Source organism: Mobula hypostoma, chromosome 17 (assembly GCF_963921235.1).
Source record: "Mobula hypostoma chromosome 17, sMobHyp1.1, whole genome shotgun sequence".
Lineage (NCBI taxonomy): Eukaryota > Metazoa > Chordata > Chondrichthyes > Myliobatiformes > Myliobatidae > Mobula > Mobula hypostoma.
In genome coordinates, this window is record NC_086113.1 from 32,407,953 (window position 1) to 32,433,413 (window position 25,461).

The 25,461-nt window shown below is 40.8% G+C and overlaps 1 protein-coding gene across 5 annotated transcripts in view; it reads left to right on the forward strand.

The window, feature by feature from the left end:
* The window catches only part of LOC134357911 (regulation of nuclear pre-mRNA domain-containing protein 1B-like), a 76,357-nt gene that overhangs the window by 22,492 nt on the left and 28,404 nt on the right, over positions 1-25,461 (forward strand). For 3 of the 5 annotated variants that reach the window (XR_010020755.1, XM_063069679.1, XM_063069680.1), the window contains exons 5-6: positions 11,833-11,959; positions 12,074-12,249. Coding sequence is in view for 4 of the 5 variants with exons in the window: in XM_063069679.1 (XP_062925749.1) it covers positions 11,833-11,959; positions 12,074-12,249 (303 nt within the window). In the remaining variant the exon portion in view is untranslated. Of the gene's footprint in view, positions 1-11,832; positions 11,960-12,073; positions 12,250-12,376; positions 12,713-25,461 lie in introns of those variants that run through there. The other 2 variants (XM_063069677.1, XM_063069678.1) reach the window with 2 other exon arrangements.

A 25,461-nucleotide genomic window follows, 5' to 3' on the forward strand; every position in this document is an offset into this window, starting at 1 on the left:
CTTCCTCGCAGGAGGGTTGCCAGTTGTGATGTCATGACTAGAGGTTTGTCATAAAATAATTTACGGGTCATTATTAGGAAATTCTGTGTCCAGTAGTACCTGGATTAAATAAATGAACTAATATTTATCTGGCAACTGAACTTTTAGGAGATTTTTATTTGAAGGTTTACTTCTCTAATGGTTTGCCAGTACTAGTTAGTTAGGCCATAGCTCAGTACTGCATATAATTCTGGTAACTTCACTACAGAAAAGATCAGTTTTCACTGGAGAAGATACCAAAGAGATTTATGAGAAAGCAGCAGGATTGAGTACGGATCTCGAAATGAAAGCAATTGTTTTTGTTTAAAATTGGAACTTTTTTGAATACTGGTGAAATGGGGTCCCAAAAATGGCATCAGTGTTTAAATTATTTATGGCATCAGAGGGGACCTGTGAGGAGTACTTTCATTGACCTGCCAAAATTAAGCGCTTTTAACTCCATGATAGAGGGCAATTAAGTTGGAGAATAGATATTATTCTGTGCATTTGTGATGGAAACTTGAGATGAGAGTGAATGAAATCCCATCTTAGACCTTGGATGATAAATTGGGAATTGATAATAAATGTTTTTGGGGAGAGGAATTGTGGGGCAAAGTGGTGTTGTTAATGAGGAATGGTTTTGTCCCTGAATAGAAAGTGAGGATGAGAAAGCAATCAATTGCTTAGTATGCTTCCTAACAGCAGAAATACAGTTACAGAGAAAACTAATCAAGAAATAAGAATTGGAGCGAAGTTGAACCAATAATTATGATGGACCTTAAATTTCATATAAAACTGGGAAAATTATGTTGGAAAAAGTAGTTTGAGAATCAGTTTGTTGTTCATTTGAAGCAATTTTTTGAAAAAGGTGCCTTGGGATCAACTGGAGAACAGGCTATCTTAGGAATCAAAGGATATAAGTTAAAGGGAGGTATGGTTAGGATCAACTGAATGGCAACACAAGTATGTGCCTTTCTGTTGCTATTATTATGTTCTCCAAAGCCCTGCAGTACAGCAGAGCTAAATATCACAGTCTTGCTTTGATAGTTTGATTAGTCTATTTCCAAACATACTGCTGATGTTTGCTTTAAATAGTGAAGCCCTTAGTTCATGCATGATCATCTGTTCTTCAAAGGGTGTGGTTTCTATTTTTGTATTCTTGAAAATCATCTAGAGCTTGTGCAATTTATTTAAAACTATTACAATGATATTAGTTTTTGGTTGATTGATGAAAAGTTTGTAACAATTCTTGTGAGGGGTGGGGGAAGATGTGGATAGTTCATTGAATTTGTCTTGGCTAGAACACTGCAAGTTGCTTGAGGCATTCTTGACTGGAGCCAAGTAATATTCTTATTGCAGTTTACTTGATAGTAGCAGCAGCGTCTGCAGCTCCAGTCAGTGGTGACATTTTTTGTCCTTTTCATCTATGATCGAAAAACACTGCTGATCATAAAGAACTGTAAAAACTGCAAGTCTATCTTGCTAGTGAGAGGAATGACAAAGATGTTGCGCAGTTATAGTGTAACATGTGATGCAGGCTCTTGCTCCAATCTGCAGCTACTCAGAGAAATGAACGTCAGAAGTGGTACACAAGAGCACAGAGGTGCTGTATTCGAGCAAGATTTAAAGGGGTTCCCTGCAGGCCCACATTACCAACAATTCTATTCACTAACATCTGATCACAAGAAAATAAAATGAATTACCTGTACCTGCGTCTGAACCAGCAGGAGATGAGGGACTGCTTCACACTCGTCCTGACAGAAACGTGGCTCCAAAGTTGAAAGTCAATTTATTATCAAAGTATATACATGTCATCATATACAACCCTGACATTCATTTTCTTGTTGACATACACAGTAAATGTAGGAAGCATAATAGAATCAATAAAAGACCTCCCCCAACAAGATGAACAAGCAACCAATGTGCAAAAGACAACAAAATGCAAATGCAAAAAAAAACAAGTAAACAAACAATAAATATTGAGAACCTGAGATGGAATCCTCACAGTAAGTCCATTGGTTGTGCGGATGGTTCAGTAATGGGGTGAGTTTACTATTTAGTAGTAACTTTTCCTGAGGCTGGTGGTGTGGGTTCTAACACTCCAGTGCCACCTAGCAGCGCAAGAAGCGAGCATAACCTGTATGGTGTGGGGGGAGGGGGGAGGGTTCTTGATGATGGATGCTGCTTTCCTGTGACAGCACTCCATGTAGATGTACCCAGTGGTGGGGAGGGCTTTATCTGTGATAGACTGGGCCAAATTCACCACCTCAGTTCAAGGGCACTGGTGTTTCCCTAGCAGGCCATAATGCAGCCAGTCAATCTACAGAAGTTTGTCAAAGTTTTAAATAGAATGCCAAAACTTTGCAAACTTAAGAAAAACTGCATTTCAGAACTGACCATCCAGCTAGAAGGCCTAATCTTCTTTCAGCTGGGCAGGACTGTTGTGACCTCTGGGAAGACCTGCACTGGAGGTCTGTGTGTCTGTCAGTAAAAACTGGTGTGTGAATGTCTCAGTAGAAACGACCCACTTCACACCACAGATGGTCTTTAATGGTGAAGTGCAGACCCAAGGGAGTTCACTGCCATTGTGACTTGTTACAATTCATATCCTACCCCATGCTGCAGCTGGAAGTGCTGCAGGAACCTCTATCTGCGACCTCGAAGCCACTCACCTCGATGGTGTCATCATTGTTGATGATGACTTCAGTCATGCCAACTTAGAAACAGTTCTGCCAAAGTTCTACCAGCAAGTCAACATCACATCCAGAGGATAGAATATTAGATCTGGTTTATACTGATGTTCATAGAGCCTACAAGGTGACTTCACTACGAGTACTAGACCACATATCCCTTTCACTAATCCCTGCATTCAGACCATTGGTGAAATGCATCAAGCCAGTTTTTAGAGAGTTCAGGACCTGACTCAAAGCTGCCACGTCTGTGCTGTTTTGAAAGTGTTGGCTGGAGCATGTGCCGCGAGACATAAGAAAATGCGTTGAGATTACCGTGATTAAATATACACTGCCAGAGTAAACCTGAAACCACGGCTGGCTGCTGAAGCTCGTGCACTGCTTGAGGGTCGGGGAACAGACTGATTCAAAGGTCAGCAAGAGCCATCAGGAACTAGGAATATAATGCAGATGGCAGGGTATACAAACCATAACAGGTGAAAGTCCACCTTGCACATTGATGACAACCTTGCCTCCTTTCCTGATAGGCTGAATGCCTTCTATGCACGATTTGACACAATGTGACATCGGAAAACCCCCACTTCCCCGGAACAGCACCCTGTCTGGCGCAGCTAAGGTGAGGAGGATTTTGGCTTGTGGGGCGAGACACAATCCCCAGCCAAATGCTGAGGGATTGTACGGCCCAACTAACAGAGATTTAATGGACATCATTCCAGTGCTCAAAAGAGCAGTGGTAACTGGTTTAAACAATTAATGCCCAGCAATCATTAAGTGCTTTGATTGTATAAAATCCCTCCTTCCTGCTACACTGGAAATTTTCCAGTTCAAAGGTTCAATTTAATGTCAGAGAAATGTATACAATATACATCCTGAAATGCTTCCTCTTCACAACCATCCATGAAGACTGAGGAGTGCCCCAAAAAATGAACGACAGTTAAATGTTAGGACCCCAAAGTCCCCCCCCCCCAGCTCCCCTCCCTTCTCACGCATAAGCGGCAGCAAGCAACAATCCCCCCACTAGCAACAAAAAGCATTGGCACCCGCCACCGAGCACTGAAGCGTGAGCAAAGCAATAGCAAAGGCACAGACTTGCACTTACCCCAAAGACTTTGCATTTCACCCAGTGTACGACGTACCACAGGCGCTTTCTCTCCCTATTAAGGGAGGAGGTGTCTCTGTTTTGGCAGTGAACAGAGAGACATAACAAAAAACTTGCTGGTTTAAGACACACAGCCGTAGATATTTCGACTCTCCTGACTACACACGGGTCTCCTGCCGTGACACTGACCCTCGATCCACCCATCTCCAGAGCCCCGAGGTCCTAGGCTTCCAAATCCGAGCCAGACTCTTAGGCTGAGCCCTTGGTATGCCGAACAACGGCCAGTTATGAAACCCCGAGAGCGGGTCCCATTCCCACAAAGAACCGAAGTCAGTGTGTAACTCTAGGTCAGGGTCTTCAAGAGAATCCTAAAAGGAAAAAATAAAAATATTAAATGGAAATGGAGCTGTTTCTTAAGATGCAAGCAAAGGAGTCGCCATTTAGCACCATCATTACTCCGCTGCGCCTCCAGAGACTACCTCTCAAGCTGGTCCACTGATGGTGCCAAAGCTTTGGCTCTGCTCTCCACTCCATCCTGCCCCACCTAGAGAGTGATGCCTCACACACCAGAATGTTCATCGAATTCAGCTCAGCATTTAACACGATCATCCTTCAGAAGCTGATGGGTAAACTGTCCTCATTGGGATTCAACGCCCCTCTCTGTAACTGGATCTTGGACTCCGTGATAGAAAGACCCCAGTCAGTCCAAGTTGGCAGCAGCATTTCAAGTTCCATTACTAGGAGCACACAACCCTCCAGGACTGTGTGCTTAGTCCACTGTTGTTTGGTCCTGCTGCTGACTCACAACTACACTGCCAGATCCAGCTCAAACCACATCAAGTTTGCTGATGATACAACAGTAGTTGGCCTCATCAATGACAATGATGAGTTGGCATACAGAGGGGAGGTAGAGGGGCTTGTCAAGTGGTGTGAAAACAACCTGAGTCTCAACGTGGGCAAGACCGGAGATGATTGTGGACTTCAGAAATGTGCAGATCGATCATCCTCCATTGCACATTAATGGCTCTGCTGTGAAGAGCACAAGGTTCCTTAGTGTACACATAACGGATGGTCTAATCTGGACCCACAACACCACCTCATTAATCAAGAAGGCACAGCAGTATCTACACTTTCTGAGGAGATTGGGACGTGCAAGGCTCCCCACCTTCATTCTGAAACTTTCTACAGGTGCATCATAGAGAATGTTCTGTCTGGCTTGCATCATTGAGGCATGGAAGGCATTGGACTGCAAGACCCTACAGAGGATAGTAAAAACCACAGAGCATCACCGGATTCTCCCTCCTCCCTATTTTTGACATTTACTGGAACGTTGTTGATGATCCCTACCATCCAATCTACAATCTCTTTGACCCACTACCATCAGGAAGGAGGTACAGGAGCATCAGTACCAGGACTGCTAGTCTTAGTAACAGCTTCTTCCTACGGGCTGTAAGATCAATGAATACCCTGCCACCATTGAGGTCCTGTCACTAGGACAGTGAGCTGTTGCTGTATACGTTTACCTGTGCTGTGCACTGCATGCATTTTTAATTATATTTTACTAGCTTATGGTAATATGTAATTTTATGTGCTGTATGTGAACTGTTTTTTGCAGGCGCATTAGAGTTCAGAGGAACATTTCATTTGGTTGTGTGTGTATGTATGTATATAATGAACTTGTATGGAAGATTTCAGAATCAGGTTTATCATTGATGTACATTATGAAATTTGTTTGGCAAGGTACAAAAAAAATTACTGTAAGTTGAAATAAGATAAAAGAAATTACTGTAAGCTACAATATGGCGCCACGTCAGAGTAGCAGTTAGCGCAATGCTTTCACAGCTCAAGGCCTCAGAGTTAATCCCGGCGTTCCCTGTAAGGAGTTTGAACGTCCTCCTCATGGAAGGCGTGGGTTTTCTCTGGGTGCTCTGGTTTCCTTCTGCTGTCCAGAGACATACCGATTAGTTCGTTAATTGGTCATTATAAATTGTCCTGTGATTAGGCTGACGTTAAATTGGGTATTTCTAGATGGCATGGCTCGAAGGGCCTATTTGTACTATATCTCTAAAAATATATTGAAAAGTAAATAATTAAAATATACTGAAGAGTGAGATGGTATTTGTAGGTTCATGGACTGTTCAGAAATCTGATGGCAGAGCGAAAGAAGCTGTTTCTAAAATGTTGAGTATACATCTCCAAAGACATACTGGTTCGTCAGTTAGTATGTGATTATAAATTATCCTGTGATAAGGCTAGGATTAAATCGGGTGGTTGCTGGGTGGTGCGGTTCAGAGGGCTGGAAGAGCCTATTCCACTGTGTATTTCTATAAATTAAAAAAAATATATCCTTGAATACTCCAGCCATTTGGTTGGCACAGGTTTTGAGTATCCTGCCTGATACACCATTGGGGATTGACGCCTTCCAAAGGTTCAACTTCTTGAAGGATGTCCTGATGTTGGTCTCTGAGACAGTTCTCAGGATCACGAGATGCTGTGGAGGTTTACACACTTGGGGTTTTATTCTCCCTTTCAAAGCAAGCATAAAAGCTGTTGAGCTCATCATTAATGCTATGAGGCTTTACCTTATGAGATCTAAATGGACGTGAATTAAGACGGTATGACAGGAGTAGAATTAGGCCATTTGACCCATTGGGTCTGCTCCGCAATTCCATCATGGCTGATTTATTATCTGTCTCCTCCCCATTCTCCTACGTTCTCCCTGTAACCTTTGACGCCCTGAATAATTAAGTATGTATCAACCTCCACCTTAAATATACCCAATGACTTGATCTGCACAGCCAATTGAGGCAATGAATTCTTCAGATTCATCACCTAGCTAAATAAATTTTGCCTCATCTCTGTTTTGAATAGTCATCCTTCAATTCTGAGCCTGTACCCTCTGGTCCTAGACTCCACTACTACAGGAGACATCCTTTCCACATCCACTCTGTCTAGGCCATGGTTTCTCAACCTTTTTTAAAAATTAATATATATATATAATATATACATATTGTTTTGCATCTCTGGCTCCGAGCCAGCATACGGGGCACAGTCATTGGCACAGAGGAAGTCACTCAGAACACTCTCCTTCACTTCGGTAATAGCTTGAAGTCTCCTCAGGTTGAAGAACTTTCCATCCACTCTGTACTTGAGGCTGATTCCAGCATCACTGTCCTGGAAGGCATCATTCAGCATGACAGTAAACATCATGCTGAACAGTGTGGGTGTGAGCACACAACCCTGTTTGACGCCATTGGTGACTGGGAACGCCTCAGACAAGTCTCCAAATCCTCCACGGCTTGTGACAACTTTGGACTCACCATCAACATCGAAAAGTCCGAAGTCTTGCATCAGCCTGCTCTTCATGCACCGTACACAGAACCCAAAATCACAATCAAAGGGCAGAAACTACAGGCTGTGGACCAGTTTACTTACCTTGGCAGCACCCTCTCACGAGCAGTGACAATAGATACAGAAGTTAACTGCAGAATAGCAAAGGCAAGTTCTGGTTTCGGTAGTCTGTGCTCCACTGTATGGGAACGTCGAGGAATCAGTCCAGCAACAAAACTGAAGGTCTGCAGAGCTGTGGTACTCACTACCCTCCTGTATGCCTGTGAAACGTGGACTGTGTATCGAAGGCATGCAAGACAGCTCAACCATTTCCACATGACTTGTCTTCGCAGAATATTAGACATCAGATGGCAAGATAAAGTACCAGACACTGAAGTTCTCTAGAGCAAGTCTGCCATCAGTCCATACACTGCTGATGAGAGCACAGACCCGGTGGGCAGGTCGTGTCATCCACATGCTGGACGAGCGCGTACGCAAGCAGCCCCTTTTTGGGGAACTCTCTGCTGGAAGATGCTCACATGGATGGCAGAAGAAACATACAAAGCCACACTAAAGGCCTCCATGAAGTCACTTGACATAGACACGACCTCTTGGGAAACACTGGCACAAAACCGCCCTACCTGGCGCGGCCTCATCCACAAGGGCTGTCAAGCTGACGAAGCAAGGTGCATTGCTGAAGCACAACATAAGCGGGAGCTGCACAAGTCCAGAGCCACCAGCTCAACAGCTGCAGTACCTACACATGTCTGCCCAACATGTGCCAGGATATTTCGTGCCCGAATTGGCCTGACCAGTCATCTTCATCCAGTCTCAAAATGAGTAATGGTGTCGAGGTCTTCATCGACGATGATGGACGAACCATATATCAATAACACTCAGCTCTTCCCCAGCACTCTCAATTTCTGGCTTTCTGCTAGTGTTTTTCACAGTGAAGACTGATACAAAATGCTTATTAAGATCATCTGCCATTTTTTTTTGAACCCCATTACTACCTCTCCAGCATCATTTTACAGCGATCTGATATCCACTCTATCTAGAAAAAGAACTTTGTGTATCCTCTTTTATATTATTGACCATCTTACCTTCATTTAATCTTTTCTGTCTTTATGGCTTTTTAGTTGCCTTCTGTTGGTTTTTAAAAACTTCCCAATCCTTTACCTTCCCACTATTTTTTGCTATATTATATGCTAGCTCTTAGCTTTTATGCTGTCTTTGACTTCCCTTGTTAACCATGGTTGCCTCATCCTCCCATTATAATACTACTTCATCTTTGGAATGTGTCTGTATTGCACCTTCTAAAATTCCCCCAGAAACACCAGCCACTGCTGTTCTGTTGTTATCCTTGTTAGTGTCCCCTTCCAAAGAACTTGTGACCAGCCTTCTCTCTCATGCCTCTGTAATCCCCTTTACTTCACTGTAATACAGATGCATCCAATTTTAGCTTCTCCTTCTCAAACTGCAGGGTGAATTCTATCATTTGATCAGTGCCTACTAAGGATTCCTTTACCTTAAGTTCACTAACCAAATCTGAGTCATTACATAACATCCAGTCCAGAATTGCTGTTCCCCTAGTGGGCTCAACCACAAGCTGCTCTAAAAAGCAATCTTGTAGGCAGTCTACAAATGCCCTCTCTTGGGATCCAGCAACAACTGGCTTTTCCCAATCTACATATGTATTGAAATCCCCCATGATTATCACAACTTTGTCCTTTTTTTATGCCTTTTCCATTTCCTGTTGTAACTTATAGACCACATCCTGGCTACTGTTCGGAGACCTTTAAATAACTCCCATCAAGGTCTTTTTACCATTGCAGTTTCTTAACTCTACTCACATCTTCCAGTCCTATGTCACCTCTTTCTAAGTATTTGATTTATCTTTTACCAATGGAGCCACCCCACGACCTCTGCCTACCTGCATGTCCTTTTGATCTAGTGTGTATCCTTGGATGTTAACTCCCAACTATAATCTTCTTTCAGTCGTGATACATATGCCCACAACACCTTCACTGCTAATCCAACTGCGCTGTAAGGTCTTCTACCTTATTCTGTATACTGCATGCACTCAGATGTAACACCTTCAGTCCTGTATTCATCACCTTTTTAAAAAAAATTTTGGCCCCTTGTTAACTCATCCCACTGACTGCAGTTTTGTTTTATCGTCTGCCTGTCCTTCCTCACAATCTCATTACACACTGCATCTAGTTGCATTCAACTGTCCTGTTCTCAGCCCAGTCACTCTAGTTCCCATTTCCTGCCAAATCCTCCCCAACAGTTCTAGCAAACCTGCCCTCAAGGATAATGGTTCCTCCTTGGAGTCACATGTAACCTGTTCTTTTTGTTGAGGTCATGCTTTCCCCAGAAAAGATCCCAATGATCCAGAAATCTGAAACCTTGCTTCTGCATTAATTCTTTAGCCATGCATTTATCAGCCAAATCATCCTATTTCTTGCCCTCACTGGCACATGACACCAGCAGCAATCCAGAGTACTACCCTGGAGGTCCTATTTTTCAGCTTTTGCAGAGCATGCTTGAGTTCTGGTTTTCTTAGTGACCCTATTGGAGAAGCAAACCTCAGCAGACAGTGGCAAAGGGTTGAATGAGACAATTTCAGACCAAAAATCACTTTGTTTATATACAGTATTAAAAAAGCATGAATTGGACATGATTATAATCATAAATTCCAAAATACGCTAACTTTCTAATTTCAAGCTCATGCTAAGAACTTTTTGTGGTTGGTTAACTCCATGCAAAAGCATAATTTATGACAAATATTAACTGACTTACAATTTTATCATTAATACTTAATAGTTTGTTCTGCACTGGTATTATGTCTCAGAGCTTGGTATTATCTGTAATAGTTCAGTTCATATTTGGCACATTCTGTAATGTATTTGCATGATTTTTTAAAATTTAGACAGTATTTAAACTAGAGCTTCATAATTACTTCCCTTGAAGACCACTGTATTCAAAATGAAGTGCATATTGTTAATTATTCACAGATAAATTATTGTATTTGTTTTGTGTGAAATAACATTTAAAGCAGTTTTACAGTGTTGGTTATTAGAAACTACTTATTGGGAATGACCATCTCTAGATTTTCACTCCCTGTAAATATTTTAGATTTTAAAAATGAGAAAATTTAATTTTTTGAATAGTTTCCCCAATAGATTAAAATATTGGCATCAAAGATAAATGCTATCAAGCACCATTTCCTGGCCACAGAATTTCCCAATGATGTACTGCAAGTTATTTCTTGACAACTGATGCTTTATCAATTTTGTCCTATAAAATTATTATGTCAGTCATCACAATATAATGAATATTAATGCAATCAACTGCGAGTTTGCAAATGTGGCAAATATTGAGTAAAACCACAGAGTAATAATTTTCGAAGGAATTCTGAAGTCGTAATCATACCTGAGATTTAGATGATGCTATGGAAGTAAAGTTCAACAGTTTGTAATCATAGAGTAATGTGTGATGTTACCTTCCAAATACTCTCATATCTATTATTCCCTTTACAGCAATTTTATAACATTGCCTTAAGAGAGCTATAAAGGATAATATCTTTTACATCTACACTAAAATGTGTTGAAAGCAAATTGTACTTAGTACATTAGTTTAATGTCAGTATTTTAGTATAAAATATTTTATTATTTGCCAATATTAATCAATGTTAGCGAATGTCCTATTACAATTTTAAAGGTTAACAGTCTCATCATATTTTATCATCCATTTTGTGGATATTGTCCATTTCTAATTGATATGTAAATGTCTTCAATTTGTAAGGTTCATCGTTGAGCGATTTTAGTTTGGCTGATACAATCAAATATTCAGAGACACTCAGTGACAAAATGAAAATACTTATGTGTCATGTTTGAATTAAGTTTAATGATGACACATGCTATTTTTGGTCACTGAATTAATATTTTGGAAGATCTCCCAATGTCCAGCCATTTTAATTCCACCTCTTGCTCCCACACTAACATGTCTGAGCACAACTGCCTCTACTACCAGTTGGAGGCCATTTGCATATTAAAGGACAACACCTCATATTCTGTTTGGGTAGTCCCCCAACCTGTCAGGGGGAACATCAATATTTCTAACTTCTAGTAACCACTGCACCACCCACCTGGCCCCTTGTTTTCCCTTGTCCCTCTGGCCCCCTTACCCCTTGTCTTCCCCTCCACACCCTCATAAACTGCCAATCCACACCTTCTTCTTTCTTGTTTCCTACCTCATTCCTTCATTCCATGGTCCACTGTCGTCCAATTTGATTCCATCCTTTTCAAACGTTTGCCTCTTCCATCTATCACTTCGCAGCTTCTCAACTCATTCCCACTCCATCCACTTACCTATCTCCCATCACGCAACTGTATTAACCCATTACCTGCCAGCTCATGGCCTTCCACCCCACCCCACCCCATCCTTCTGGCTTTTGCTCTTTCCAGTGCTGATGAAGAGTCTCATCTGACATGTTGATTGTTCATTTCCCTCTGTAGATGTGTCATCTAGTAAGTTCATCCAGCATTGTATGTTGTTCCATTCTAGCAACTGTGGTTTTCCTTGTGTTATTTAGAAAAGGTGCTCCATTAGCTCTGTAAAGGTGCAATCTGAGTGATACTCAGGCGAGACCATCCTTTATCTCATTATTGTTTTTGTTTCATGTATCAGACTGAGGATCTCATTAAATCATTACAAGAGCTGGAAAACGCAGCCTCTGGTGATGCAACTGTTCGTCAGAAAATTGCATCTTTGCCGCCAGAAGTTCAAGATGTTTCGCTCTTAGACAAAATAACAGGTAAGTGGAGAAATTATAAAGAATATAAATGTACAGGTACTTCATTTTGTTTAAATGAAGGACTAGTTGTTCAGGTTTCTCATGAATATAATATGATTTATGATTCCAATTTAGACAAAGAGTCTGCAGACAGACTTTCAAAAACAGTGGATGAAGCCTGCATGCTCTTGGCAGACTACAATGGCAGACTTGCTGCAGAACTGGAAGATCGGAAGCAGTTGGCACGTATGCTGGCTGATTACATCCGTAGTCAAAACGAGATCCTAGCAGAGAAAGAGCGTAAACTGGAAGTGCGTAAATTCTTTTAACTTTCTATTTTATTTTTAAAACCATTCATATTTTTAGGATGTTGGTAAGTACTTAAATGTTACTATCTTGTATTTACCCTTCATAGTTGACTTTATTAACTATCCACAGCTTCTGTTGCAGATGGTGGGCGTGGATATGCCATTCATTGCTGGCCTTCAGTCTCTTGAGAGTCTTCTGATTAAAGAAATAAACAAACCACAAAGAAACAGTATGTGTTGTGTTCTCATTTTGAACAGGATAGCTCAGAACAGACCCCATTGTAATAATAAACACACTTCAAGCCAAAAATAGTTAGAGCCAGAGGAAAGGGGACTTTGTAGTTGTAAGTGCCCCTTCAAGAAAAATGGTTCCTAAAGAGTCAGGAAAACTTTTCTTGACTATAACATTTTTACATTGGAAAGGTTTTAAATTTAATCTTAATTTTTGCGCAGTCGGTTTTTCCCTCAAAATATTACAATTATTCAGTAAAATTACTTAAGAAATGAGTTGGATAGGTATTTTTGTTTTTTTTGGCAACTGCATTGTTTTAATGCTGGGGTTGCAGGGGTGGTTGGAGTCAAGTCAGATTAGTGGTATTCAGGTGCAGATCAACAATTGTCTAGTAGAAAAATGAAACAGGTTTGAAGAACTAAATGGCCTATCCTCGTCTGCATGTTTATATTTGCATTTTTTCTCCTTTGTTTTATGTAGAAATTATTGATGTCAGGATCTTCATATAAGTAGGAAATCTCAGTGAAGATTATTGCAGAATCTGTTTTTCATTGCTATCAGTCTTCCAAATTCTCCACCTGGACTGTTCACATGCATTGACAAAGGCAAAGATGGAATAGTCTGAAAGGTGCCAAAAAGAATTGAACTTCCTAGTTTTAATGTCAATTGACTAATGTTAGCCAGGGCAGTGACAGGGACTTGCAGACAATCTTGATACCTCTGGGTTAAACAACCTGCAGACAGTCAAGTTCTGCTTCCTGATTTTTTTTTCCCACTTCTGCTAAACATGGACACCGGGTGCGATCTTAATTGAAATCGGCAGTGATGCTTTTCTACACTAAGCTCGCTTGTCAACGCCCACCATCCAGGCTCGTGTGAATAGTAACCATTTGAGTGAGATGCCAGAGGACTGCTGTTAATGGATATTCCAGTAAATGGATCAATGCCTAGAGGAAGGAAAATAAACTTGAGAGAAAAGTATAAATCTCCATTCAATGGTCTTGTTACACAATTTCTCTAAGTGCAAGAAAACTATTATAACTCAAACTTAAAATATCGTTGCATGGTAGATAATTAGCTTTCTTAAAGAATTTCTGTTCATAGCTTCATTCTTCAAGTGATGCAGTTTCTGAAATCTTAATACCTCCCTTGCAGCAGTAGAAATGATACAGAATAATTTTTTTTTAACCGGGGTGCTTTGTGTTAATTTTGTTATTGCTTTTAAAGCATTAGAATTGTATCTTGTATATGCACTCTAGTATTTGTAAGCACTTGATTATACAAGAAGTCCTTACTGTTTGATGTTAAGCCAACATTTTGTCCGCCCATTAAATGAGCATTGAAATTACCACGTATTGTTCAGAGAACTGAGTCTTCCCAAAGTTCTGGCCAATATTTCTTCCTCTTTCAGTACCACCAAAGTTGATTTTTGACTGTTTATTTCAGAAATGACGACTTCTCCTTAAAGTAATTCCATATGCTTGACGAGTTTGGTACATCCCGACACGAGAAAATCTAGCAGTTGCTGGAAACACAAGCAACACACCCAAAGTGCTGGAGGAACTCAGCAGGCAGCATCGAAGTAAAAGAGTAAACACAGGACATTTCTGTCTGAGACCCTTATTCAGGATGGAGGGAAAAATGAGAAGTCAGAGCAAGAAGGTGGAGAGAGGGGAAGAAGAAGTATAAGGTGATAGGTGAAACAGAGGGGTGGGGGTGAAGTAAAGAGATAGGAAGTTGATTGTTAAAAATAAAAGGCTGGAAAAAGGAAATTTGATAGGAAAGGGTAAAAGGCCATCAAGGAAATTGAAGGGGGAGGAGCACCAATGGGATAAGGGTAGGGTTCCTCTTGCCCTCACCTACAACTCCACTAGCTTCCACGTCCAGCACAATTCTCTGTAACTTCTGCCATTTCCGATGGGACCCTACCACCAAGCACATCTTTCCCTCTCCCACTGATCTCCCTCCTGGTATTTATCTTTGCAAGCAGAGTAACTACCCCTACATCTCCTCTCACTGCCATTCAGGGCCTGAAACAGTCCTTCTAGGTGAGGCGACACCACCTGTGAGTTTTTTGGGGTCATCTACTGTTTCTGGTGCACCCAGTATGGCCTCCTATAAATCAGTAGGACCCGATGTAGATTGGGAGACCACTTAGACAGGCATCTAAGCTTTGTCCGCCAGAAAAAGCAAGATCTCCTGGTGACCGCCCAGTTCAATTCTACTTCCCATTCCCATTCCGACATGTCAATCCATGGCCTCCTCTACTGCTGTGAAGAGGCTACACTTAGGTTGGAGGAGCAACACCTTGTATTCCATCTGGATGGACTCCAACCTGATAACATCAACACCGATTTCTTGAGCTTCCACTAATTGCCCCCACCACCACCATTCCCCCATTTGTTTCCTTTCTCACCTTATCTCATTACCTGCCCATCAACTCCCTCTGCTCCTCCCCCTTCCCTTTCTACCATGGGCTTCTAACCTCTAGCAGACTCCCCCTTCTCCAGCCCTTTATCTTTTTACCTTGCTTCTTCACTTCACCCCTTTTTTTCCTGTTCTTATGAAGGGTCTTGTCCCAAAACGTCTGTTTACTCTTTTCCATAGATGCTACCTGGCCTGCTGAGTTCCTCCAGCATTTTTGTGTGTTGTTTGGGTTGTTTCCTCATCTTTTGTTCCATTTGTAAATCGAACTATTATCCAGTTTCACAGCAGTGGTAGGTAGTTGGTATCTTTTTTTTCCTCATGCAGTTGGTTTTAGTTTGAAGGCATGATGAAGCAATTGTCTTAATTCATTTTTACAAAATAGTACTTATAACTAGTTCACTACTACATCCTAGGTCCAATTCAAGACACAGCTATGTAGAAATTTTGTACATATCTGAATTTTTCATAACTTTGGGGGAAAATAAACTTGGCAGTTAGCAAAATACTGTGACATGTACTTCTGGAAGTTTAAAGTTCAGATCTTAAAAACATGGTAGCATTGTTTATGATTTTGAAAGTCACCATTCAGCTTCAAACTTCAAATCCATGTCCATGTTTGCAAATTTATTGCCATTGCCAAAAGATAAAATTAAATGATAATTTTATTTCTGTAGCACTTTTTAACTAGATAATAGCATGTTCCTTGGATTCTGATTTGGATTTGAAGATTTCACATAGCTAGGGAGGGTATTAGAGCAACTGTAAAGAAATTTATCAGCTAGAGGGCATACAATGGAGATAATTGGCAAAAGGGCATGGGATTTATGAACAAGTTTACAGCATGGCACCATGATCTAAAATCTGTAATAAATGGTGCAACATTTATTCATACCTTTGCCAAAAGATTTTGGAAAATACCAAAGAGATGTTCTTTCAAAAAATTATAAAGAATGACTTGCTGTATAGTAAACACAGACGGTTGAGTTCATGAGATTTGTTTATACTAGATAGGCTGATTTTCGAGTTTATTACTGCGTATGCAACATTATAAAGTGTTCTCTTTTAGACAATGCATTAAAGCCAATATCCTTTAAAAGATCCTAGAGCTGTTGAGAGTAGTTTAAACTAATATAGCAGGGAGATGGGAACCAGTATGATCATGCTGAGGATGAGCCAGCGAGTTTACAAGTAGATGATGGGTATCATATGAATGTAAGGAAAGACAAGCCAGTGATTGTCTTTTCCATCTACAGAAAAGACAAATCCCCTGGTCCTGATGGAAATCATCCCAGGGCACTGAAAGAAATGGCAGAAGTCATAGTACAGCCTTTGGTGAAAATTTACCAAAATTCTCTGGACTTTTGGCAGGTCCAAGTGGATTGGAAGACAGCGAATGTCATGCCACTGTTCAAAAAAAAAGGATGTAGGCAATAGGTCAGTTAGTTTTAACATCTGTAGTTGGGGAAAATGCTTGAAGCTATCATTAAAGAAGAAATAGCCAGGCATCTGGAAAGAAATAGATCCTTCAGGCAGATGCAGTATGGATTCAGCAAAAGCAGGTCCTGGAGTTCTTTGGGGATATAATGAGCACAGTGGATTGAGGGGAACAGATGGACATTAATTACTTGGATTTCCATAAGGTGTCAATAAGGTGCTATATAAAAGACTTATCCATAAGATAAGGATGCATAGAGTTGGGGGCGATGTATCAGCATGGGTAGAGGATTGGTTAACCTACAGAAAACAGAGTTGGGATACATAGGTGTTACTCTGGTTGGCAATTAGTGGTGAGTGGTGTGCCACAGGGATCGGTGCTGGGCCTGCAATTGTTCACGATATACATTAATGATCTGGAAGAGGGGACCACGTATAGCGTATCTAAATGTGCTGATGATACTAAATTGAGTGGAAAAGCAAATTGCAGAAGATATGGGGAATCTGCCCAATGAAGCAGTGGAAGCTACCTCAGTAAATACATTTAAGACAAGGTTGGATAGATTTTTGCATAGTAGGGGAATTAAAGGTTTTGGGGAAAAGGCAGGTAGGTGGGGCTGAGTCCATACCAGATCAGCCATGATCTTATGGAATGACGGAGCAGGCTCGATGGGCCAGATGGACGACGACTACTCCTATTTCTTATGTTCTTATGATTGGGTACAAATTCAGACAATGCAAGAAGATAAATTATACCAAAGAGGCAAAATTCAAAAGGGTGAAGAATGCAGGACTGAGGGTGCTGTGATTAAAAGCACGTAGTATTCAGAATAAGGAGGATGAATTCATGGTGCAGTTAGAGATTGGTTGGTATGACATGGGTATCACTGAGTTGTGCCTGAAAGGTGGTCATAATTGGGAGCTTAATATCAAAGGATATACTTTATATCAAAAGGACAGGCAGGAAGGCATAGGCGGTGGTGTGGGTCTGTTGGTAAGAGATGGAATTGCATCTTTAGAAAGGGCATTGTTGAATCTTTGTCGGTGGAGTTAAGAAACTGTGAGAGTAAAAAAAATCATGGGGATCATTGGCCTCCAAGATGTGGGGTTGAGATTGCAAAGAGACCTGGAGAGGGCACGTAATAACATTAATGTCACAATTGTAATGGGGGACTTCAATATGCAAGAGGGTTGGGAAAATCAGATTGGTTTTGGATGGCAAGAGAGGGTATTTGTTGAATACCTACGAGATGGTTTTTTAAGACCAGCTTGTGCTTGAGCCTATGCAGGGAAAGGCTATCTTAGGTTGGGTGTTGTGTTATCCAGATTTTATTAGGGAGCTTGAGGTAAAGGACCCTAAGGAGACAATGACCATAATATGATTGAATTCATACTGCAATTTAAGAAGGAGAAGCATAACTCCAATGTATCAGTATCACAATGGAATAAAGGGAATTACAGAGGCATGAGAGAGGAGCTTGCCCAGGTTCATTGGAGGGAGATACCAGCAGGGATGATAGCAGAGCAGAGGTGGCTGAAGTTTCTGAGAATAGTTCATAAGGCACATGATAGATATGTCCAACAATAAAGGTTCTCAAATGGCAGGAGTAGGCAACCCTGCCTGACAAGGAAAGTTGAGGATGACATGAAAGCTAAGGAAAAGGCATAAAATTAGCAAAAGTGAGTGGGAAGTTTTTAAAAATCCAACAAAAGGCAACTAAAAGAAGCCATAAGAAGGGGAAAAAAATTAAATATGAGGGCAAACTAGTCAATAATAGATAGCAGGGTACTAAGTTTTTTCAGTTATATGGAGTAAAAAGGAGGTGAGAGTTGATATTGGACCACTGGAAAATGATACTGGTGAGATAGTAATGGGGCACAAGGAAATAGCAGATGAACTTAAGTTCTTTGCATCAGTCTTCACTGTGGAAGACACTAGCAGTGTGCCAGAGGTCTGTGTGTGTCAGGGAGCAGGAGTGAGTGCCGTTGCTATTACGAAGGAAAAAGAGCTAGACAAATTCAAATGTCTTGAGGGGATAAGTCACATGGACCAGATGGACTAATACTAGATAGCAGATGCTTTGGTTATGATCTTCCAAGAATCACTTGATTCTGGCATGGTTCTGGAGGATTGGAAAATTGCAAATCTCATCCACTTTTTAAGAAGGGAGGAAGGCATAAGAAAGGAAATTATAGACTAGTTAGCCTAACCTAGTGGTTGGGAAAGTATTGAAGTCCATTATTAAGGATGAGGTTTCGGGGTACTTGGAGACTAATGATAAAATAAGTCAAAGTCGGCATTCTTTCTGTGTAGGGAAATGTTGCCTGATAAATCTGTTAGAGTTCTTTGAGGAAGTAACAAGCAGGGTGGACAAAGGAGAGGCAGTGAATGTCATTTACTTGGATTTTCAGAAGACATTTGATGAGGTGCCACACATGAGGCTGCTTAACAAGATAAAATCCCATGACCTTACAGGAAAGATACTGGCATGGATAGAGGATGGCTGACAGGCAGGGGGCAGCAAGTGGGAATAAAGGGGGCCTTTGGCAGCTAATGAGAAGTGACTAGTGGTGTTCCTCGGGTCAGTATTGAGACTGCTGCTTTTCACATTGTTTGTCAGTGATTTAGATAATAGAATTGGTGGCTTTGTGACAAAGTTTGCAGATGATATGAAGATAGGTGGAGGGGTAGGTAGTGCTGAGGAAACAATGTGATTGCAGAAGGACTTATACATATTGGAAGAATGGGCAAAAAATTGGCTGATGGAATTCCGTGTTGGGAAATGTACGATAATGCATTTTGGTAAAAAGAACAGTAGTGCAGACTATTATCTAAATGGGGAGAAAATTCAAAAATCAGAGTTGCAAAGGGACTTGGGAGTCCTCGTGCAAGACTCCCAGAAGGTTAATTTACAGGTTGAATCTGTGGTAAAGAAGAAAAATGCAATGTTAGCATTCATTTCTTGGGGAGTAGAATAAAGCAAGGAGATATGCTTTATGGTTTATAAGACACTAGTCAGGCCGCAATTGGAGTATTGTCAACAGTTTTGGGCCCTGTATCGCAGAAAGGATCTGTTGTCATTGGAGAGAGTCCAGAGGAGGTTCACAGATATGATTCTGGGAAACAAGGGGTTAACATACGAGTAGCATTTGTCAGCTTTGAGCCTGTACTCACAGGAATTTAGAAGAATATGGAGGAATCTCATTGAAACCTATGGAATGTTGAAAGGACTAGATAGTGTGGATGTGGAGAGGATGTTTCCTATGGTGGTAGTGCCCAGAACTGGAGGGCATAGCCTGAAAAATGAAGGACAATCCTTTAGAACAGAGGTAAGGAGAATTTATTTAAGCCAAAGAGTATTGCATCTGTGAGATGCTCTGCGGCAGATACCTGTGGAAGCAAAGACAGTGGGTATATTTAAAGTGAAAATTGATAGTTTCCTGATTGGTCAGGGCATCAAAGTTTTGGCGATGCCAATGTATAGGGTTGAGTGGGATCCAGGATCGGCCATGATGGAATGGCAGAGCAGACTCAATGGGCTGAGTGGCCTAATTCTGCTCCTATGTCTTATGGTCTTATCCCATTGCAATATTCAGAGGAGTGGAGAAATTATATGTTCTGGCCAATATTTATCCTTCATCTATTGAAACTGATTATCTGATCATAATCACAACGATGTGGGAATGTGACTGCATTTCCCACAATATTACAATGAAAACACCAAAGTGTCCTGTACCCCTTTTTCCTCTCCTCCACCTTCATGATTTGCCCACCACCAACACTTCCACCACCCCCCAACCCCGCTTCCTCACACCTTCCCTTACTCCAAGGACTCATCCTTCAGCCCTTTGCCTCTTACATCTTATCACCTCCCAGCTTCTCAACTCATTCCTAATGCCCCCCCCTCAACTGGATTCACCTGTCACATCTACTACCCCTCCCCCCCCCCGACCTTTATTTTGGTTTCTGCTGTTTCTTTCCCATCTTGATGAAGGATTTTGGCCCAAAATTTTGACTCCATAGATGTTGCCTGACTGAGTTCCTTCAGCATTTTGTGTGTGTTGCTATGGATTCCCAACATCTACTCTCTTATGTCACCTGGAGTCCTTGGCTCTGAAGATTTTGAATATCTTGTGGTTGTGGGAAGGCATTATGTAAGTGCAGTATTCTTATAACTGTCAACAACATTTTTCTCGTGTAGGTTGTAAAGAGCCCATCACTTTGGCAAGTATTGGATTTGTTTTTTTTTGTTTACATCTCCACATTTCACTTGTTTGGTAGTATTCTAATTATGCAACAATTCACACCACTCAATTTAACTATTTTCAGCTGTAAACTTAGGGTTACAAGTACCAGATGGCTATGCAACTCTGGCAAGAGTATGACTGCAAATGTCACTTCTCAATTGCCCAATATTTACCAGCACAAGTGACTAGTTAGTAATCAAGTCTTAGAATTTTTTTACACCACTCCCACCTAGCCCTTGGACAAAATAATATTGTACAATTCCTTTTCTGATACAAGGGTTGTTGTTCCAACTCTTGGGAGTTCTGTGCAAAAGGTTTAGGCACATATACGAAAGGTGATTGATAAGTTCGTGGCCTAGGGTAGAAGGAATCAATTTTAGAAAACCTAGCACATTTACTTTTCAACATAGTTCCCTCCTATATTTACACACTTAGTCCAGCGGTCGTGGACCATACAGATCTTGGACCTGCAGAAAGTGTCCACATCACGGGTGATTGGTAGGTTCGTGACCTAATGTAGAAGGAAATGAGTTATACAGCTGTCGTTACATGCACATGCAGTTCAACTCTTTGAGTGATTGTGCAGAAAGTTTGAAGTTAATAACTTATCTCCTCCTACCTTAGGCCACAAACTTATCAATCCCCTCTGATGAGTTATGCAAAAGTCTTAGGCACCCTAGCTGTGTATATGTGACTAAGACTTTTGTTCTGTACTGCATCTTAGCCAATTTTTAAATCTTTAAAATATCACTGGTTAAGTGCCCCACTCGCTGATTATGTTCTTCCTACTTTGTATTGCTTAGTAATTTGATGTTCAACAGAGCTTGAACACCTATGCTTGCATAATACACAGTGGCTACTCTATTCAGTACAGGAGTGGAAATCTTCATAGTCTTCTGCTGCTGTAGCCCATTCACTTTAAAGTTTAATGTGTTGTGCAATCAGAAACACACTGTTCTGCACACCATTTTTATGTGTGGTTATTTGAGTTGCTGTTACCTTTCTGTCAGCTTGTACCAGTCTGGCCATTCTTCTCTGTCTTCTGTCATAGCGAGGCATTTTCGCCGACAGACCTAGCGCTCACTGGATGTTTTCTTGATTTTCGCACCATTCTCTGTAAACTCTAGAGACTGTTGAGATGCTCAGGCCACCGCAGCAGGCATCAGCAATCGTTTCATGGTGCAAGTCACTTCTTCCCCTCTCTGATATTTGGTTTGAGCAACAACTGAGCCTGCTGGCCAAATCTGCATGCTTTTGTGCATTGATTTGCTGGAACATAGTTGGCTGATTAGACGTTTGCGTTACTGAGCAGAGGTATAAGTTAAAATGGCCACTGAGTGTATGGATCTCTCATTTTGTGCATGTATTATACCTTCTGGTACAGTAAAAGTTCTAATTACACATGTAAACTGTCAAATGTATGTTGATGATTTTAAATACCAGCTTTCCAATTTTCACTGATATTCTTCGATGCATCTTGTACAGCATCGTGTTGGGCACGTGGCCAAGTGGTTAAGGCGTTCGTCTAGATATCTCAAGGTCTCTAGTTCGAGCCTCAGCTGTGGCAGCGTGTTTGTGCCCTTGAGCAAGGCACTTAATCACACATTGCTCTAGTCTGTGCAAGGAGTGGCGCCCCACATAGACTTCCAATCTGCGCCTTGTAAGGCATGAAAATGCCCGACGCAGGCCTCTCATGGTCTGAATCAACGTTCCCTCTCCTCCTGTAACAGCATTAGTTTGAATGTTTAATTCTACATGCATTTCTATGTGTATGTGCCAATTTCTGTCAGAAGCTGTCTGTGAGACAGCTTAATTCTGGTTCCCAGAGTATATTGGTTCAAAGCAGGTTAAAATCAATCATCCATGACCATCTAGATATTTTTCTTTACAAATAGGTTTGTGCCTCTTAAGCACTATGGGATTTGGTCACAATGGTACTATCCTGCCATCTTTAGCACTTGAAGTGAAAGTCAGTTTATTCATGCAACACACATAAAAGTTGTTGGTGAACGCAGCAGGCCAGGCAGCATCTCTAGGAAGAGGTACAGTCGACGTTTCAGGCCGAGCTTTGATATTGCTGATTTCAATATTCTGATGAAGATTCACTACTGGAAAGAAAGATGTGTCACCATTACAACTGGTGTCTCTTGGGAAAATCAACTTTTACTGACTATCTGCATTTTTTGTTCCTTATCTTTTTGTTTCCTTTTCTAGAAAAAAAGACTCTTTGATACATTGGAGCTTTGCAGATTTTGCTGCACCTTGTTTAAGAGTGATAGAACAAGTACAGCACAGAAACAGGCTCTTCATTTCACCATATCCATGCCGCCCATTGTATCTATATACACTCATCTGCCCAAGTATTAAGAATATCTGCCTCCACCACCTCTTCAGGCTCCAACCATCTGCAGTGTGAGAGAAAAAAGCCTCGTATCCCTCCTAAACATCCTATCATTCACCTGAAACTATGCTCACATCTTTGACATCCTCATCATGGGGAAATGTTTCACTATCAAACCCCCTCAGTTTTATAAGCCTTGATTCATTCTGTCACTAAAGGCAGACTTTGATTCGTAATGTGTTAACGTTGTTAAACTAAATGGAGTCATGGCTCTCAGCTTCTCTAATTCTTTGTCATAGATTACTAAATAATCACACGTGCAGAAGGAAAGAGTCTTTACCATGAGGGAGAAATTCAAGAGCAAAAGCTTGAACCAATAATATACTATTGTACGAAATAAAGTTAACTATTCAAAGTCAAATAGTTTTTACCCAAATAAAATTCACTTTCAAAATTCATTATTGTCTCTGGGCAAGATGGAAACATTACATGTTCTTTTATTCTAATTGCTGCTGCTATTGTCTTAGGATCGCAGAATTCATTCTGTAGTTACTGACTACACCACTCATCATTATGGTCATGTAAGATGATTCATAATTCAACAAGCACTTGGCTTTCCATCTATCAGCCTTGAAAGGATGCATTTAAATAAAACTATTTCTAGCATCATAAAGTCCATTTAAGTTACAGCAATTACTTCTCTCTGCAGCTCTATCGCCATCCAGCATTTTACGTTTTAATTCCGGCTGATTAAAACTTAATTTTAATTAGTTTTTAAACTAATTTCAAATTTTCAAATAAATGATTTCTTTCATCCAGAGTTTGACTCTGTGCTGTTAGGGTACTGAAATTTGAAATTCTCTCTCAAACTTTAGTACATTTTTTGCTACATGTCTTTTAAGTTATTGTTTTAATGATAGAAGTGCAGAAGCCAGGTTGAATGCAAGAAGCACCACAACTAATCATCAGGAAACCTGTTTTAGAAATGTTGAAATACTAAATGAAGGATTTAAGCTCTTTGCAACTGTGCTGTAGTGTCTTTTATTTCTACTTGAACCTTGGTTTGATATTCTGCTTTGGGTGGGGGAGCAAGCTGTAGGCAACAGTGCAGCGCTTCCTTAGAACTCCATGGGAGTGGTTGCATAGATTTTCAGAGGAAGAAGTAAAATGCCAGTTGCACAGTTGGGTTCCTCTCTACACCATTAACACCATGCATTGGGGAGGGAGGGAACGTCAACTCAGACTATGAGAGGCCTGCGTTGGGCATTTTCATGCATTACAAGGCACAGATTGGACGTCTGTGTGGGGCGCCGCTCCTCACACAGACACTAGAGCAACGTGTGATTAAGTGCCTTGCTCAAGGACTCAAGCACATGCATTCATGCTGGCTAATGTGGTAATTGAAAGAAATGAGAAATGGTGATTAAATAATCAAATGCTTAGAAGAGACAAAATGATATGCTTCAAATATATAGGAAAGATGAGGTGAGCATTCACAGTATTGTAACCACTTTGAGCTAAAAATATTACTGAGATTCTCTTGAGTTCTCAGTTCTCTGAAAAATTTGGATACCTTGTATGCTGATTGACTTATCACATACTGCTGTTTGAGTCTGATGTTGCCCAGTGTCACTTGCAATATTGAAAAGGGTTAACACATCACTTATCACCAAACCATTATTCTTATGCAGTACTTAAGAGTAAAAAGTAACTGGATTTAAGCCACAGTTTAGTGAATTCATTGCTCTTGAGGAACAACATGTGATTTGCAGACTAGCACAGGAGAAGCAGGTGAATCGCTTGATTGGGTTTTTGCTTTCTCCTCCTCCTCATAAAGATTCATCATGCTGAGCACCTATCTAGATCTTGCTAATACTTATTAATGACAAGTGGGACTTTAACACAAGGCTACATATTCAAGTTCTAATTTTTTTGTCATCCTGGAAATTGCTTACAATAGAGTATAGAATAATATTTGTTTCAAGAGTGATGTTAACCATTCACAAAATGTGGTCCACCTATCAAAACTGGTTGAAATTGATTTGCGCCTCCTCCTCACCAGATAGCTGGAAATGTTGGCCTGGGAGAGGATGTTGGTATTGACTTGCTTCTCTAACCCCACTGACTTAGAGGCTTTTGTAGCAACAGTTCCGTAGTGTGACATCAGTGCTGTAATTTGCCTATTTCTTTGACATAACCAGGAGAGTGGACCACTTTAACTTCATAGGCCATGATCTTGGCACATAATTTGAAGTTTTGGAACATTAGAGGCTCTAGTAGATTTTCTTGTTGTCAGCCCTTTGACCAGCATCATATAGATTGTACATTCTGGGAAGTAATGTTATGATAGGTGTAGATTGCTGAAGTCTTGTCAGTCCAGATGGTTAGTGTGAGATCCATCCTCTTATATACTTGATTGAAGAAATTGAGAATGACATGAAAATCTGCCTCTAAATGTGCGCGTAGACAGATATCATTTGAATGCTGTATCTTAATGAAAGAAGTTGGTATGATTCTTCGTTCTAGATTGGAG